This window comes from Myotis daubentonii, chromosome 12 (assembly GCF_963259705.1).
Source record: "Myotis daubentonii chromosome 12, mMyoDau2.1, whole genome shotgun sequence".
NCBI lineage: Eukaryota > Metazoa > Chordata > Mammalia > Chiroptera > Vespertilionidae > Myotis > Myotis daubentonii.
Genome location: NC_081851.1, coordinates 18,563,595 through 18,581,489, shown reverse-complemented (window position 1 = coordinate 18,581,489; position 17,895 = coordinate 18,563,595). Strand labels below are relative to the sequence as shown.

Genomic DNA, 17,895 nt, shown 5'->3' with positions numbered 1-17,895 from the left:
CCGGACGGGGCCTCACCGAGCTCCCAGGTACGCAGTGGGAGTGGCATGAGCCCCCCAGGGGCCACCTGCTAGGAAACAAGGCCTTGCGAAACGAGTGTGGACAATTCCTGACTTCCCTGAACTCACGCAACCTCCTGGCATTTGCTCCCCCTTCTCGGTCTCCATGCCCAACTCTCAAACACGCGAGGGCACCGTGAGGAATGTGGACTCTACTGCCAATCTCCTGCCGCAAGGCCTTTACCCCGTGTTCGCCGTGTCTCCCCGTGGATGTCCAGCAGGCACTCCCACTGCCTGCCTGCGCTGTCCCACCCCCAGCATGCTCAGGGCTGGCTCTTACCAGCTCCCCGGCGGGGCAACCGTTTCTCCACCGTCCGACTCTCCTTTCTGGGGCCCGGGGGTGGTGCGACCTTGTCCAGCTCTCCAGGGCTCACATCGGGGCCCGCGGGCGGGTACGGGAGGGTCAGGGATTGCAGAAGCGGCTTCCTGGGCAGGGGCGGCTTGGAGCCCGGCTGCTCCGATGCCCGGGCCTTCCCCTTCCCCTGGCCGTTGGGGGTCCTGGTCCCCCGAATCGTGGGGGCCGCCCCCACGTGACACTTGTCATCTTTCGAGAGCAGAGCCGGTCCTCCTTTTTCTAGCCGGACCTCAGCACTGTACCTCTTGACTCCCTTCCCTTCCGGCACGGCCACGTCTCTGTGTTTGAAGGAGAGAGACGTGGACCGGAGCTTGACGGGGAAGGGGCTCCTGTCCCCACACGGGCGCGGCTCCTGGGCGGAGGGGCGGGGCTCTCTGGTGGCTGGTGTGGCCACTGCCTCCGGGGGGTTCTGCCCGGGCCCGGCCTGCCTGGCCGCCCTGCTCCCCGAGTCCTGAGGGCCATGCTCAGCGGGTGACGGTGGCTCCAGTTCTGGGTTCTGGCGCTCTGGAGGCACATGGAGGTCATCGAGGGCGGCCTCGCTCCTCCAGGCCTTGCTGCTCCTCAGCAGGGGCAGCCGGACAGGGGAGGGGGCAGCAACGGGGCCCGGGCGCGCCGGCCGCTCTCTGTGGCCTGTGTGCGGCCACGCCCGGCCGGAGGCCACGGAGAACTTCTTCCCGCCCCGGGGCCTGCTGCCTCCTCTCCCGGTTTTCAGCTCCGGTGCCTCCCTCTCGGCTCCCTGCTGCGGGGACTCGCCCTGCTCAGCCCTGGGGGACTCCAGGGGGGCGGCTTCCTCGTCCAGGGCACAGGGGGTGGGCTCCTGTGGTGGTGGCTCTGAGGTGGGCGGCGTGGGGGACACGCTGAGGCTCCTGCTCGCTGGCGCCTTGTGCTTCAAGCAGCTCTTGGAGGCTGGGGGGCTGGGGGCGCGGTCCTCCGAGCACTCTGTGCCCTCTGTGCCCTCAGGACTGGGATCGGGCACTGCCAGCGTCAGCCCCGCCTCCTCAGTCTCCTGCGCAGCGAGGCCTGGCCCGTCTGGACCAGGGGGAGTCTCCAAGGGGACGGCCGGGCCGGTCCCAGGAGGTGCCGTGTCCTCCTCAGGGGCGCGGGGCGATGAACTCTCAGCGTCTCCAGAAGCGCACCCCCCATCTCCAGCTGCGTCCTCCTCGGAGGGTGGACATGCGCTTTCAAGGGATGGCTCCTCCCTTTGATGTTTGCTGTCGGGGTCAGGGTGTGGGGAGTCTTCTGGCAAAAGCGGGCACTCCAAGCAGGGGGCTGGACCTGGCACGGGCTCCGTGACCTCCACGACCTCCGGGGTGGCCTGGCGGCTGGAGGGGTCGTCCCTGGGGGGGCTCTCGTCCTCCTCAGCACTGGCGCTGAGCGCGGGGCAGTGCTGCAGACGCACCCGCCTGGCACGGGGCGGCAGCACCGGGGCCGGTCCCCCGGGCCCAGCCTGCTGCCCAGCACTGGGCGTCTCCTCTGCGCTGACTGTGGGCACCGGCTTCTCGTCGGACTCCTCCTCCTCGGGGGTGCAGGTCAGGTCGCCCAGGCACTCGGACTGCGCCCGCCTGGCACGGGGCCTCCCAGGCGGCAGCACGGGGGCCAGTCCCCTGGGCCCAGGATGCTGCCCAGCACTGGGCGACTCCTCTGCGCTGACTGTGGGCACCGGCTTCTCGTCGGACTCCTCCTCCTCGGGGGTGCAGGTCAGGTCGCCCAGGCACTCGGACTGCGCCCGCTAGAGAGGAGGAGGACACACAGCATCACTGCAGGGGAAGCGGGAAGCCCGCCGCCGCCCGCTTGTCCAGGCGGCACCCGCTTGGACCTTCACGTCCAGGAGCCTCTTCCTAGTCCCGCCCTCACGGCTCTAGTTTGGAGTCTTGCCTCGCAAGCCCACTTTCAGCAGAACCGTGGCAGCCATGCCCTCAAAATAAATGTCGCCTGAGGCTCGCGTGGAGGGCGCTCTACCGAGCCAAGCCACGGAAGGGGGCCGTGACCAGGTGGAGGGCTGCCAGGTCTGTGCTCTATGCTTGTTGCTCCTTCCCTCCCGATGCCTCCCAGCGCGGGAAGGATCGTCACTCCCTCTGTGCACTGGCGAGGACGGACTGACGCAGCAGCACCTCCTGGCCGCGGAGCTCCGAGCCCAGAGGGAAGCTGGGGCTCCACAGAGCCAGCCTCCCCTCGGCGCCCGCTCCCAGCGAGGGCAGGCTGTTTGCCTAAAACGGGATTCGCAGCAAGTCAAACAGGATCAACAGTAGCCCACAGCGTACAGGGCAAAGTCCACACTTTTCAGCTTAACGTGCCTGACAGTCTCTGCTCTTCGGTGTTCCTCCAGCTCCCTCCTCAGGTCCCGCCAAGCCCCCCTGCTGTCCGGGCCCGATGGTGGGTCTGCGTGACCCCCCATACCGCCAGGGCAGTCTACCAGCACCCCACGACTCAAATCCGTCTCGACAGAAGCCTGGCCTCCTCCCCGAGGCTCTGACTCTCCCTCTCTCCTGACACCTGGGCTGCCTGGTGGCAGTTTTCTTCTCAAAGGTCTGGAATTGGGGCCGGTCCTCCTGCCGTACTCAGAGCCAGCCCCTGCTCTTCCGGAGGAAAGGAGAGGAAGGCAATCACTTATCATTCAAAAGCCCAACGTGAAAATGACCCAAAGGCTGTGGTGTGGAGACTGATCTTTGGAAAAACTCTGACATGGGGCCTGCAGTCATCAGGCTGTTGCAGTGAGCTCTCTCCCCCACCTTTAGGCAACACCCCGGGTGTCAGCAATAGGTTTCTGTTGTCTGTGGATGTTATTTTTAACAATTTCCAGCCAGCATCTCCTTGCTGAAAGAACATGGGATCGCTGGGATGTTTGAACAATATCTCAGCCGAACTCTGGCCAAGATGCACAATCCTACTCTTCTGGGCACACAAAGAGGAAGATGTGTAAGGAAAGCTACAGCAGAATTTTCAAAAGCTGCAGGTACAAAGGCATTACTGGCCTTTTGCTGTCACAGGAAATCCTGGACGTTGAAACCTTTTCAGGATGTGGGTCACCTTTAAAATGCTCACACTGAGTCAGCTCGGAGCGGGAGCAGGCTCCACGGGGCCCACCCAGGGGGAGGCGGCGGGACGAAGGCGGGCGTGGAACACGGACCCCAGAGGATGGACTTGGACGTGGAGCAGAGGGTCAGGCACAGCAGCAGAAGGCGTGTGCCCCCCATCTCCACCGCTCCCTGCCCTCCCCCCTCCGGCCTCCCCGGAGAGCGGAGGTAGAGGACCCACTGCTCAGCCTGCACAGGGATGGAGACCATCCCGGCTGCTGCTCGTCCCCCTCCTCTCACCGGCACGAGTCCTGGGGCAGCATCCCCATCCTCTGCAGGTGGCAGCCGCCCGATGACCAGTGTGGGGTGAGGAGGTGCCAGGCTCTGTCAGAGACCCGGGCGTGCAGCTGGCAGCTCTGCCAGCCATGCCACCTTGATCTAGCCGTGTCACCCTGCTGTTCCCAGGAGAGTTCATGACATGCCCTGCTCCTGGCACTGCGTTGGGAGCGGACTGACTGTGGGGAGGGGCGCGCGGACATCCACCGGGGTTCCCTGTCTGTGCTGGAGCCCCACGGGGCCGTTCTGTGTGGACGGGAAAAGCCGAGGGCACAGCCTGCGCTTGTCTCCTCCCTCTGCTTCGGAGGCCGGCCGGTTCAGCCAAATGCCCACCGGGATGTGTTTCTCCAACGTGAGAGAAACTCTACTTGAGAGCCAAGGATTTCATCCGACCGTGGACGACGGGGCTCTGAAGGTAAGAAAGCCCTTCCGCTTTCTTCCAGAGCTCGACTGAGTCAGAGCCTCGGGGATGTGCAGGGCAGTGTGCCCCACTTGGACCGAGCAGGGATGGCCAGCTGGCACGGACGGCCATTCTGCCCAGATGGAGGAAGGCGCCTGGGCAGCAGGAGGAAGAGACTAAAGTAGAGGCTCTGCAGGCGCCTGAGCCCGGGGTGGGGGAGGGTGGGTGACGGAGAAAGAAGTCCCAGCTATTAGGAAAGCAGGGGCGACTTGGGCCTCAGTGTCTCGCGAAGCCCAGAGGGAGTGAACCTCCACGGACACGCAGGGTCAGGAGGGCAGCCGGGGGCAGCGTGGTGGCTCTTCCCCACCCGCAGAGCAGGATGGGAGCATCAGAAAGCAGCTGAGTCCCACGGGGGCCCCGGTACCAGGAAGGTCCTCATGGTTGGGAAGAGGGACCTCCTGGCCAAAGGGCAAAGGGCGCTGTGGACAGGAAGAACAGAAGCCTCTGGCTGAGGACCAGGCAATGACACTGGGGGCCACGGGCCGGATACCTCTGCCCAGTCAGGAAAACACGCAGACCTCCCAGAGCCTAACCTATCCGTGCTGCTCCCACCAGGGACGAGAAGGAGAGGAGAGGACACGACAGTTTAAATTCAGGAAAGACTCTGTTTACCCAGATGGGGAAGATGAGAATTCTTGTTCTAAAATGTGGTGAAGAGCTAAGTCAAGTTTAAGAGCAAAGAAAGAGGCACAGCTCCTCTTCCCTGGGCCAGAGAGGGGGTGCTGCCCTTCCCCTGAAGCAGGAGCCGGCTGCCCTTGGCCCCACGTCCGGCCGGGCTGGTGACCTGCACCCCTGCAGGGCCACAGACATCCCTGGGAATAAAGCCCGCCTTGAGGGCCAGCGGGAGCTGCTGCGTCCCCGCCCTGGGCGCCACGCAGCACAGGGACGGGCAGGCCAGAGCGACTGGGCCTTGGCAAGTCCCCCAGCTCAGAGCCTCTCGCTGTAAATGCCCCGGATACTCAAGCGCCGGTGCACACCCGAGGCCCCGGCTCCCTGAGGGCAGTGCCCTGGAGGCAACCACAGCTCACTTCCTTCTTCAGCGTCGGTCCCCTCAAAAGTCAACCTTTAAAACCCATGCCAAGCCTTCCAGCATGAGCTTCAGAAGCACGTTCCACATGCCCAAAGGGGAACCAACCCCCTGTCTCAGGGGTCCCCGACATCCTGGGTGGCCCCGCGCCACCGTCTCCAGCTGAAGCACCGAGCTTGTCCCGGGGCCTTCGTCAGCCCCGTCTTGTCTCGAGGGACGAAGGGAGGGAGCGCTGGTCAGCGAGCACCCCTTTCTCAGCACTGGCTGCTGCCTGGCCTCAGCTCCTCGGGGTGAGGCAGTGTTCGCACACCAGGCTGGGGAGGAGGCACCCGCCCTGCATGGACCGTGACTCCCTGGTCCCACGAGCGAGTTCTCGACTCCCACGGCTATGAGCTGGCACCTGCCCAGGCCGCTGCCCCAAGGGGGTCTGTCCTTACAGGGGCACCGTCCCTCCGCTACTAAGCAGGTGCTCACCCAAGGGGGGGGGGGTCCAGTCTAGTGGCTTCTTCTTCTGCCATCACTCATTCCCTGTGTGTTTATTCATTCATGCATTCAACCAATGTTTGCTGGGTCAGCTCTGTGATGAGCCTAGCCCAGGGCTGGAGGTGCAGCTGGGACAAGGCCTCGGAGAAGGCAGGCAGTAAACAAGTGAGCACGCATTTCCAAAGGTCGCCCCGCGCAGCCGGTGCTATGAGGGAAGTGAGCACCGTGGGGGAGGCGGACGCGCTCAGGTGAGCCCGTGGGGAGAGGACCTCGAGGCGAGACCCCGAGGCTGAGGAGGAGCTGCCAGGAGATCAAGGAGGGACAAGGCCTGTGGCCAGAGGCCGCTCTCTCTCGGAGAGCTCAGGAGCAGAAGAAGGCAGAGCAAGAGGAGCCCGGGGCAGGCGGGGGTGGGATGGGGGGCAGAGTGTGGACTTCGCTGAGTGCAGAGGGAAGGCAAGGAGAGGCAGCACACAGCGAGCAGGTCCTTGACAGGGGTTGCAGAGTGAGTGAATGAATGAATGAAGGAAGGAAGGAAGGAAGGAAGGGAGGAAGGAAGGAAGGGCTATGTAGGGGAGAGACATATTAATGTATGTTGTCACTGGGGCCGTGGGAGTCACTCGGGGGGCACTTGGCCCTGGGGGGAGAGGCGGGGGAGAGGCGGGGGAGGGGAGCGGTTACCGAGGACAGGCGCCTCATTTTGCTTGAGCGCTGGTTGCGGGGCTTAACGAGGAGCTTGTGCTTGGCTGCGGAGTTGTCCAGGCAGGAGGAGGGTCCTGGGGGGCAGCCGAAATCCGCCACCGGCGCCACACTGCTGGCCGCGGTCCGGGGGCAGGCGGGGGCGTCGCTCGGGGGCCTGGAGGAGGGCTGGTCTGGAGAGGGCGGCCGGGACGAGGAAACCAAAGAGACCTTCACGAGAGAAGGAGCAAACGGCCGTGTTAATTCTCAACAGGAACGGGTGCGGCAAACACTCCGACTTCGTGCTTTCACCGCCCCGTCTTCCCCGGAGTCTCAACAGGGAGGGTGAAGTGTTGGGCCACTGCCCGGAAGCCTGCCACTCATTCCACGGCCACGCAGGAAACCTGCGCCCCAGGCCGCTCAGCGGACAACTGCCATCACCCTCCCACCGCTGCGGGCACCCACCCACCGCTGCGGGCACCCTCCCACCGCTGCGGGCACCCTCCCACCGCTGCGGGCACCCTCCCACCACCGCTGCCGTCACCCTCCCACCACCGCTGCGGGCACCCTCCCACCACTGCGGGAACCCTCCCACCGCTGCAGGCACAGGCATTCAGACAGAGCTAGCTACTCTGATGACGCAGGCAGCTGATTCCCCAGGGCAGAGTCGGGCGTGGTCCTGTCTGTGGAAGCTGAGGGGTGACCAGCGGTGTGACCTCAGGCAGGGGCAAGGATGTGCGAAGCCCCCTGGCAGTCCATCACTGGAGCCTGAGCTGCTCACCCCAGACCAGTGGTTCTCAACCTTCTGGCCCTTTAAATACAGCTCCTCATGTTGTAACCCAACCATAACATTATTTTTGTTGCTACTTCATAACTGTAATGTTGCTACTGTTACGAATCATAATGTAAGTATCCGATATGCAGGATGGTCTTAGGCGACCCCTGTGAAAGGGTCGTTCGACCGCCAAAGGGGTCGCGACCCACAGGTTGAGAACCGCTGCCCTAGACGGTTCTGTGTCTTTACACATGCTCTTGGAGAATCTGGTTTTAGTTACCATCGGTTAAGTTACAATATTTCACTAATTTAAACTTCAGAAGAGAGTAACTGACAGCTAAGGGCAAAAGTGTTGCCAGGGAGTCTGGCTGTCACACGCAAGAATGATGGCAACGCCCTGAGCTCCCTGCCCACTGAACTTGGCAGGCCCTTCCGCCCAGTGAGGCCGAGTGGGTCCCCTGCAGAGATGTGTCAGCGTGACGTAACGAGGGCGCCCGCTGCACAGCATGACAAATGCAGCCCGGTGACCAGCGAGGTGCAGAGGGAGCTGGGAGGTGCTGGCTTGAGCTACAGCCCTGTCACCTGCAAACAAACTTTCTATTCTAGCCTGGTGCTCAATAAGAGTGTCAAGCGTACGTGGTTTTCCCAGGGTTATTTTTCATATTTTTTTTTTTTTTTTTTACTGTAGTAAAGTACACAGAAAATGTAGCATCTCAGCCATTTTTAAGTGTTCAGTACAGTGGGATTAAATACATTCATATTACTGTGCAACCATCGCCACCATCCGCCCCTAGAACTTCTCTTGGAAAGCTGAAACCCTGTGCCCACGGAACTCCTCCTCCCATGCCCTCTCCCAGCCTTGGCACCACAATTCGATCTCTGTTTCTGTGAGTGTGCTTTCTCGCAGCACCTCCTGTAAGTGGAATCTACGCAGTATTCGCCCCTTTGTGACGGGCTTATCTCACTGAGCAGAGTGTCTGTGAGGCCCATCCCCGCTGCAGCCGGGTCAGAGTTCCCTCCTTTTGTGTGTACCGACCACGTCTGTTTATTGGCCACTTGCTGACGGACACCTGTGTGCTTCCACCTTTTAGCTGCTGCGAATTATGCTGCTATGGACATGGCTGTAAGAAAATCTTTTAGAGAACTTGCTTTCAATTCTTACAGGTAGATACCGAGAAGGAGAATTGCTGGGTCATTTGCTAGTTCTATTTTAGTTTTCTGAGGACCCTCCATACTGCTTTCCACAGTGACTGCACCCTTTGACTTTGCTAACACCAAGTTGGGATTCCCATTTCTCCACATTCTCGCCAAAACGTGTTATTTATTTGCTTATTTCTTTATTTCTCTATATGTTTTATAGTAGCCGTCCTAATGGGTATGGTGGTGTCAGGTGCACATTTTAATCTAAGACATAATTCTGTGTCTCTCTCAATGACTCAGTAAGTGCTTGTGGAATGTCTCAGGAGAGAGGCAGAGGGTGGCTCGGAGGGCATGGGTACATCCTGCTTGGCTACTTTTCCCACACCCTGGGCCCCACGCAGAGTAGGGCCAGCAGCCTCCTCTAACCCAGGGGGTGGGGCACAAAGGGAGGCCACTGCTGCAGAGACAGGCTCTGAGGCAGGGACCGCCCCCAGGGGCACTGCCTCTCCCGGTTCCTACGAAGGCCCCTCACATGCTCTCAGGCAAGCAGAACGCTTATTTCCGTCAGGAGGGAGAAGACGGGCACTGAACGAGGGAAAGGTTGTAGGTGGACGTGATCAATTTCAGTTCTCGTCTGAGCTACTCAGGTGTTATGGAAACAGAGCAAGAAAAATTATTTTTAAAACAAACCACAGGACGCCTGGCCACGACCTCCGCTGTACCTGTGGCTTTAGCTTCCTTCCCTCTTGCCCTCCTTAAGGAGTCCCCCTTAAGGGCGACGCAGCAGAATCCTGCCCTAGCTGGTTTGGCTCAGTGGATAGAGCGTCGGCCTGCAAACTGAAGGGTCCCAGGTTCGATTCCAGTCAAGGGCACATGCCCGGGTTGTAGGCTCGGTCCCCAGTGTGGGGTGTGCAGGAGGCAGCCGATCAATGATTCTCTCTCATCATTAATGTTTCTATCTCTCTCCCCCTCTCCCTTCCTCTCTGAAATCAATTAAAAAAAAAATCATGCAGAATCCTGCACCAGCCCCTGTCTAGACGTAATACAAACTTGGCTTGTTTTGCTGACCGTTTGGGACTCAAGAGAACAGAAAGATGAGGAGCTTTGCAAATGCAGTGAGTCCAGGAATGAGAAGGATTACTTTTGAGACAAAGGACCTCTGGTCACCCCTCTATAAACCCGAAGGACAGGCATGCCTGTCTCCTCTCCTCCAGGGCGCCCACCTGGCCCCTCGGCTGCCCTTGCCCAGGAGCCTCAGTTCCCCTACACTGAACAAGGACCCCCGTCCCGCACAGGCGCTGTGCTGGCTGTCACCGTGGGCCTTCCTGCTGGGAGCTGAGCTCTCCGTTGCGGGCTGACGTCTTGGGTCTGGAAAGACCGATCCCTTCAGGCCCAGGAGAAGCATGATCTCCTGCCGAGGTCACTGGGGCAGCTGCAGAGGTGGGGCGGGGCCAAGGGGAGGAGGACAGGGACGCTGGCGCGTTTTATCTGTGGGCCCGCAGCATCTGGGCATGCTCACTGCCACTGCGCGCTCCCAGGCACCTACTCTTCTTCTGAAATCTGTGTTTCTGGATGATTCTCCCAGGGGATGATTTAAAAGTCTAACTGTGGCCCTGTGTTGGGGGATGTGGCTCACAGGGCCATGAGGAAATGGTCTGGGTTGAGAGGGTTGTTCAGGGGTGACCGTAGGTGACAGCTGCTTTGAAATGTTTGTCCTCAAACAGAGGGGCTCTGATTCTCTCCCAAACCCTGAGGACAGATTCCTAGAGGTGACAGCACCTGCCTGGGGTCTAGCCCTACAGCGGTGGACACACGTCCCCCCCTTACCCCCTCCCTCCCTCGTCTCTTGCAGCAGACAGACTGGCCAGTTTGCCACCCAGTGTTCCCTCCTTAGTGGCAGGAAGCCTAGCACATGACTAGTTAGATGTAATTTCACCTTCAAGATCGCCAAGCTACGTTTCATCAGTTGCCAGCTCACATGCTAATAAAATTTAAGAAGTAATTCCAGGTATTTCCGGAAAACTCATTCTGCCAGGATGCCACCTCGGCACTGACATCACATACTGTTGCTGCAGACCTCAGTTCGCAGGAATCTTCCTCGAGGGTCTCCGCCCGCACGCAGGCCTGTGGTGGTCATGGCAGGAGAGAGCGACACAGCCCACAGCACGTGCTTTGGGGTGGAAGGCGCCGCTGTAGCCAATACCACGCGTTACATAACGCGTCGCGGTGCGCATGGCCCCTCGCGGCCGGCCCCTGTGCCTGGGCCCTGCCAGGGCCCACAATACCACCACTGTGTCCTCAAAACCACAATCTGAAGATTACTTTTCTTAAGTCTTAAAGGCTCAGGTTTTGATTTCCTATGAAGCTAGAGGATTGTTCATGTTACCCAAGAATTGGTAACTTCCCAGAATGCTCTGGACGCTGAGAAGGACGAGGTCGGCCTGCCCAGCACGCGTAGCTCCCACTCAGCCAGCTGTGGCCTCTGCACTTCGTGGGTTTGGAGCTGGGCTCGCTCCTGAGTGAAGGGACTTAGAAACAAGGGGTCTCTGTACTGTGTCCCCACTAAACAGAGGGCACTACGGACCGTGAGTGTCAGACACAGCTCTGCAATGGAATGGGGCGAGAGGGTCAACGATGGCTCTCGAGAGACCGCCCCACAAACACACAGGGTCATACGAGGCCCTGAGGCTGGGGGCTGCCGAGGATGGGGGACACTGAGGCTGGGGGACACTGAGGCTGGGGGCCACTGAGGCTGGGGGATGCCGAGGCTGGGGGATGCCGAGGCTGGGGGACGCTGAGGCTGGGGGACGCTGAGGCTGGGGGACGCTGAGGCTGGGGGACGCTGAGGCTGGGGGACTGGGGGCCACTGAGGCTGGGGGCCACAGAGGCTGGGGGACGCCGAGGCTGGGGGACACCGAGTCTGGGGGAGCCGAGGCTGGGGGACGCCGAGGCTGGCGGACGCTGAGGCTGGGGGTCACTGAGGCTGGGGGACACTGAGGCTGGGGGACACTGAGGCTTGGGGACACTGAGGCTGGGGGACGCCGAGGCTGGTGGACGCCGAGGCTGGGGGTCACCGAGGCTGGGGGTCACCGAGGCTGGGGGACGCCGAGGCTGGGGGACACTGAGGCTGGGGGACACCGAGGCTGGGGGACGCCGAGGCTGGGGGTCACTGAGGCTGGGGGACGCCGAGGCTGGGGGTCACTGAGGCTGGGGGACACCGAGGCTGGGGGTCACTGAGGCTGGGGGACGCCGAGGCTGGGGGTCGCCGAGGCTGGGGGACGCCGAGGCTGGGGGACGCCGAGGCTGGGGGACGCCGAGGCTGGGGGACGCTGAGGCTGGGGGACACCGAGGCTGGGGGACACCGAGGCTGGGGGACACTGAGGCTGGGGGACGCCGAGGCTGGGGGACGCCGAGGCTGGGGGACACCGAGGCTGGGGGACACTGAGGCTGGGGGACACCGAGGCTGGGGGACGCCGAGGCTGGGGGACACTGAGGCTGGGGGACGCTGAGGCTGGGGGACGCCGAGGCTGGGGGACACTGAGGCTGGGGGACACCGAGGCTGGGGGACGCCGAGGCTGGGGGACGCCGAGGCTGGGGGACACTGAGGCTGGGGGACGCCGAGGCTGGGGGACGCTGAGGCTGCACACCTGAGGGTGCAGCGATGTGTCCGTCACATGATAATTAAAACATAAGCAGCACAAGCCTGTCAACTTCTGCTCCGGTGTTTTAAGGTGTCATGGGAGTGGCTTGAAGTCCAAGAAACAGGGCAAGCCATCCCCCTGGCCCCTCCTCCTTCTCCGCCAGGTGGGGGAGCCGTGGAGGGTGGCCTACTGTCCCCAGGCCGGTGTGGAGCCAGCGGGGACAGGCGCACCTGGAGTGGAGCTCTGGGGGTGCCGGGCTAGTTCTCTCGGCCACACCTCAGCCTTCCTGTCAGTGACCCTCTGGCAGCCCACAGCTGCACACACACCGAGCAGCTTGCTTCCCCAGCCTCTGCAGGGCTCCTGGGGTTCGGAGGGCACAGGCTCTGAGCCTCTGAGTCACAATGAAACCGGACCCCTCCCTGGGGAAGCCCTGGCTCAGGCAGCAGTGCTGCTCCCAGCGTGCTCCAGGGGGAGTGTGGCTGTACAGATGGACCCAGGTGCCAGTATAACACGAACAGCCCCCCTCTGCCCAGCCCTCAGCCAGCTGTGTGCCAGGGGCATTCACGTACAAGCACGTGGCCTGGGTGGAAGGGCGGCCCGGGAGCCCTGCAGTGTGCACAGCAGGCGGGGCCCGTCCTCCCCGTGGGTTCTCCGGGGAGGGTGGCACCCAGGACGAGCTCCCCCGCCCGCGGAGGCCATGCCGCCTCTCCTGCCGGGCCAACTCCCCGCCGCCCTGTGACCAGCACCACGCCTCGCCCCGCCCCCACCCCTGCCTGACCGGTTCTCACTGTCCTCCATTCAGATGCCACCGCCCGGGCTAGGTCACTTATGCTGACCACTCCCTTCTCCTTCCAGCCCAGGGTCAGGCCAACAGAGAGCGGGACAAAGGTGCTTCCTCCCCGTCTGGTCACCTGCTCGACAGGAAAGACGAGGTAGAGTCCACTGTGTCAGATCTCTCCCATCATGAAGCACGCGACCCAGACCCTATCACCTAAGGAGACCTGCATTTCTGCTCAAAGAGTGAAAACAAATGCCAGCTGTGGGCGCCAGTGACCTGTGCCGGGAGACCTCCCGCTGCACTGGGGCCACCGCAGCCCCGGCTGCCCTCCGTGGCGGGGGCGGTGGACACGCGGGGCGCAGGCTGTACTTGCCTTGATGGTTGTGCCGGGACCGATGTCGTGCAGCAGGGACATCTCTGGGGGGCTCCTGGGCAGCCCGTCGTCCTCAGAACTCATGCCGGGGTCATCTCCCCGCTTGGCAGGCAGGCTGCCTGGAGGGGGTGGCGGCCCCATTTTCACATTGCACTGTATTTTTAACTGGATTGGAATAAAGGACATTTGGCTCTTGTTTTCATCAGCGACTTTATCAACAAACCCTCCTGCCCCAATTCATTCATTCGGGAGATGTTTCAGCGCCTGGCTGAGGTTCTGGGAGGTTCATCTCCCAGCTTGGCAGACAGGCCTGTCTGCCGCCAGCTCTGCTGTCACCTTGAAAACGAGCCGTTAGCACGCAGACAAGTCACGATCCAGCTGTAACTACCTGGCGTGTCTTGGGAAAGTTGCGATGTGCACGCCACTGTACTTTAGAATATATCAAATAAACCAAGCGGGGACTTAAAAACATCTCGGTTTGTAGCTGACGTACATACCAGGTGACGCTGCCAAGGGGTTTACCTGCAGAGCCTTAATCCGGTCACACACGTTTTCTTGGGAAAACACCCGCACGGGCCTCGCGGGGTCCTGTCCCGACTCCGGAATGAAAATGCTGTCGTGTGAGAGGGCCCGGCCGCCCAGCGCGCCCCTCGGCTCCCTAGGATGAGAGAGCCTCCGTGAGACTGCGCACGGCCCCTCACCGGGGTCCTCGGGCGAAGAGCCGGGGGCACGCGGGCCGGTGGCCCTGCACACAACCGGCCGCGGCTGGTGCGTTTTTTATTTGCTCCCCCACTTTAGTCAGCGACTAGGAACATTGCAGAGATGGAGGTTTTCCTAACAGATCTGACGTTTGTGTGAAATTTTTTTTATTAATGGAAAAGCCAAGGCCTGACCAGGTGTGAGGTCTGCGACAGGGGCCTCGGCGGCTGGCGGCGCTGTCGGGAGGGTGAGGTCACTCCCGCGGGCCCACGTGCTGCCGCTGGGTGGGCTGGAGGCTGTGTTTGCACAGCAGGTGGAGGGCCTGCCCAGCTCTGGGACTAAAGTTCACCTCCACGCTGGCTGTGAAACGACACTGCACATCTGCAAAGCCACGCTCTCGCCACTACCTGACAGGATCCGTGCAGGGCTACCTGTGCGCCTAGGTCCTGGAGTGCAGATGGCCGCCCCTCCTGTCATCACCGCCAGCCCCTTCCCTAGCTCCAGGCTCCCATTTGGAACTGAACCCACAGGACGTTCACAGATGTTCTAAGAGGAGGTGGGAGTTAGCGTCGGCTTTTCCTAGCAGCAGTGGCTGCTGAACAATAGGTGGAAGGAGGTGACTGAGACCCAATGATGAAGGAAGGAAAGCCGGCCCCGGCAGACACGGGCCGTCTTGTACGCCACGGCCCCCACACCACCCGCCCCTATCCTGTCCTCTGCAAGGCCATCGGGACTCTTAGGTGTGGCCCTGCTCTCCTGCGGATCAAACTGTGTTGGTTAATGATCTCTAACTTCTTTCCAGCCTGCAATAGTGAATTCGCTAGGGTGGAACCCACGGCTCCCCGAAGGGTGTGTCCTCACATTTCTGGGAGGGCCAAGGGCCAAGTGCAAGCACCAGGCGGCCCTCCCACCAACGGCGGCCCTTGCCACAGAGTTCACAGGCACACCAACCTTCCCTCCTCCAGTGGGCAGCTGGGCCACACCCTTTGTAACCATGATCGCTGCACCACGTCCACAAAGATCCACTGGCGGAAACACAAGGCCATTCACTACGGCAGCATTTATGGAAGCGAAGAGCGGGAGCAACCCAAGTGTCCCTCGGGAGGTAACCAGGACACTCTGCAGACCTGCAGCTGGGCAGCGGGTGAGGGGGATCTCTGTAAACTGCACACGGGCAGCACCAGTCTACACTAAGGGAAATAAAACACAGAGCAGAACAGCATTTACGGTGTTGGCTCAGTGTGGGAAAGGGGCCTGGATGTATACGGACATATGTGAACCTGTGTGCATATTTGCTTATATTTTTAAAAGCAAAAGGATAAAGCCCTAGCTGGTTTGGCTCAGTGGATAGAGCATCGGCCTGTGGACCAAAGGGTCCCGGCTTTGATCCCGGTCAAGGGCACGTACCTCGATTGCAGCCTCCTCCCTCACCCAGGCCCTGGTCGGGGCACGTGCAGGAGGCAACCAATCGATGTGTTTCTCTCACATCGATATTTCTGCCTTTCCTTAGCTCTTCCACTCTCCCTAAAAATCAATGGAAAAATATCCTCAGGTGAAAATTAACCCCCCCAAAACAAAACAACAAAAACCCCACAAAAGGATAAGTAACAAATTAATAAAAATGATTTTCGTTGGGGGAAGGAACAAGATGGGAGACAGGGTGACAAGGTACCTATAGGTACAATTTTGCCTTTGAAACTATGTAAATGTTTTACATACTTAAAAGACAAAATCAAACAAAGAAGGAAATAAAACAATCTCTAAAACTGGACAACAACCTGAAACAAGCAAAATTTTATACCAGGTTATTGGCATGTCCACACAGAGAAAAGTGATTTTGAGTGACTTTAACTCCACTTCCAAGTGACTTTTGACTCTACATCTGTAATAGGACAAATTCTAAGAACAAAACCCACAGAGATATCAAATTGCACTTGGTAGTCTTATTAGTAACAACACTGATTTAAAAACACAGTACAGAACAATCTACAGCATGTAACAACCTTTGTTCTGAAAGGAGAGTAATAAAGTTATTATAAGTACATTGCATGATGAAGGAAAGAAATAATTTTGTTAATATCATTATGAACCAAGATATCCAGTATAAGAGAAAAATAAACTCAAAAAATCCAAAAAGTAAAATTTTTATCCTATTACATTTAAACTGGAAATATCAGTAAATTAATAATTTATTTTTTTCTCTTAAAAAAATAAAGCATCTTTCCTAGGTATATGTGCTAGAAAGGTCTAAAAGCAAGGACAGCCGACTACCTAGCAATCACCACCCCTGGCAACCATCCTGTGGTCTCCTAGAGCCATCCACACTGAAAGGAACTAGAGCCCTGTGAAGAAATGGCTGATTACAGGTCTAGGGCAGGAAATGTGTGAATTACCCTGAGATTTCTTGCTGTGCAAGAAAGCAAAGAAGCTTTCAAAACAAATGGGCTCATGGTAAAAGCACCCAGGAGCTGCCCTGGACGGCGTGGCTCAGTTGGCTGGCCACTATCCTGTGTGCTGAAAGGTTGCCAGTTCCGTGTCCGGTCAGGGCACATATCCATGTTGCGGGTTTGATCCCTGGTTGAGGTGCATACAGGAGGCAACCGATCAATGTTTCTCTCTCTCCTTGCCTCTCTTTCTAAAAAAAATAAATAAAAACATAAAAAAATAACCCAGGAGTTCATTTGAAGACACTCCCATGGGACATAAAGATGAATAAAGGTTGTCATGGGCTAAAGCAAATCAAATATGTAAAAAGCCATGCCTTAATAATAATGACCCCCAAGGGTCATATGCCTCTGAAGTGTTTTATCCTCAAGTTAAGGGCCAATGTTGTTTAAAAGAAAACATAAAAGTTGGCATGGCAACAAATCTGTGGGTTTTTTATCCTTTTTACTCACTTATATAACTGCTGGAATAACTGAGCATATATATTGCAACTATACTTTGGTGAAATACAAGTTATCCTATATGATAAAAGGCTAATATGCAAATCGACCGAATGGCGGAACGACCAGTCGCTATGACGCACACTGACCACCTGGGGGTAGACATTCAACACAGGAGCTGCCCCCTGGTGGTCAGTGTGCTCCCACAGGGGGAGCGCCGCCCAGCCAGAAGCCCTGAGCCGGGCTCATGGCTGGCGAGCGCAGTGGCACTGGTGGGAGCCTCTCCCGCCTCCATGGCAGCACTAAGGGTGTCCATCTGTTGGACATCCCCTGAGGGCTCCCAGAATGTGAGAGGGCGCAGGCCAGGCTGAGGGACTTCCCCCGCTTCAGTGCATGAATTTCATGCATCAGGCCTCTAGTTAATAATAATATTCAAGAAAAAAAAAATTCACTGGTCATTACTGGAAGGTGACAGGGTACCAGGTCATCACTCTGAAGGTGGATCAATAAAAGGATCATTATCTAAGCATTACCCTGCCCTTCCTTTACAAACTGTATTTGAGAGCCACCAAGGAGCTGATGAAGTAAAGAAAAAGGTCTTCTTCATAGAAGAACTAGTGGCCCAGCGCACGGATTTATGCACAGTGAAAGGAAATTAATTAGAAAGAGGCCGGTGGGCGGGACTGGGCAAGATAGGCCAATCATGCTCTGGAGCCAACCTCCCGCGGTCCCTTCCTGGCGTCTGCAGAATGAGTGGGGTTCCACTGGCAGGTGGGGTCCCTCAGCCTGACCTGTGGGGACTGGGCCAAAACTGGCTCTCTGACATCCCCTGAGGGGTCCCGGAGTGTGAGAGGGCACTCACTCTGCAAAGCTGCTGTCCTACAGGGTGTGGAATCGATCACAGTGTGCAGTGAACCAGGTTCGGCCAACAGTGCCCCAGCAACAACATAGCCCACGGCCGAAGGTGGAATCATGGGGCCCACGCAATGAATCGGGCTCCCTCCTCTCTGGGTTCGGGTGCGTCACTCAGAACCGCTGCTGCCAAGTTACTGCAGCTCGGCAGCTCCTGTGTTGAGCGTCTGCCCCCTGGTGGTCAGTGCGCATCATAGCGACACTTGGCATATCAGCCTTTTATATATATAGATTCCAGCTGGCTCATGCAGAATAAATGGCACAATTAGAAAAACCACCATTGTG

At 59.0% G+C, this 17,895-nt stretch overlaps 1 protein-coding gene across 5 annotated transcripts in view; it reads right to left on the bottom strand.

Moving 5' to 3' along the window:
• Nucleotides 1-17,895, bottom strand: part of CRACDL (CRACD like) — a 110,697-nt gene that overhangs the window by 18,979 nt on the left and 73,823 nt on the right. For 4 of the 5 annotated variants that reach the window (XM_059659000.1, XM_059659003.1, XM_059659002.1 and 1 more), the window contains exons 4-7: nt 13,637-13,772; nt 13,115-13,279; nt 6,411-6,638; nt 338-2,141 (exon numbers count right to left, since the gene is read on the bottom strand). In XM_059659000.1, the coding sequence (XP_059514983.1) occupies nt 338-2,141; nt 6,411-6,638; nt 13,115-13,279; nt 13,637-13,772 (2,333 nt within the window). The remainder of the gene's footprint in view (nt 1-337; nt 2,142-6,410; nt 6,639-13,114; nt 13,280-13,636; nt 13,773-17,895) is intronic. The other variant, XM_059659004.1, reaches the window with a different exon arrangement.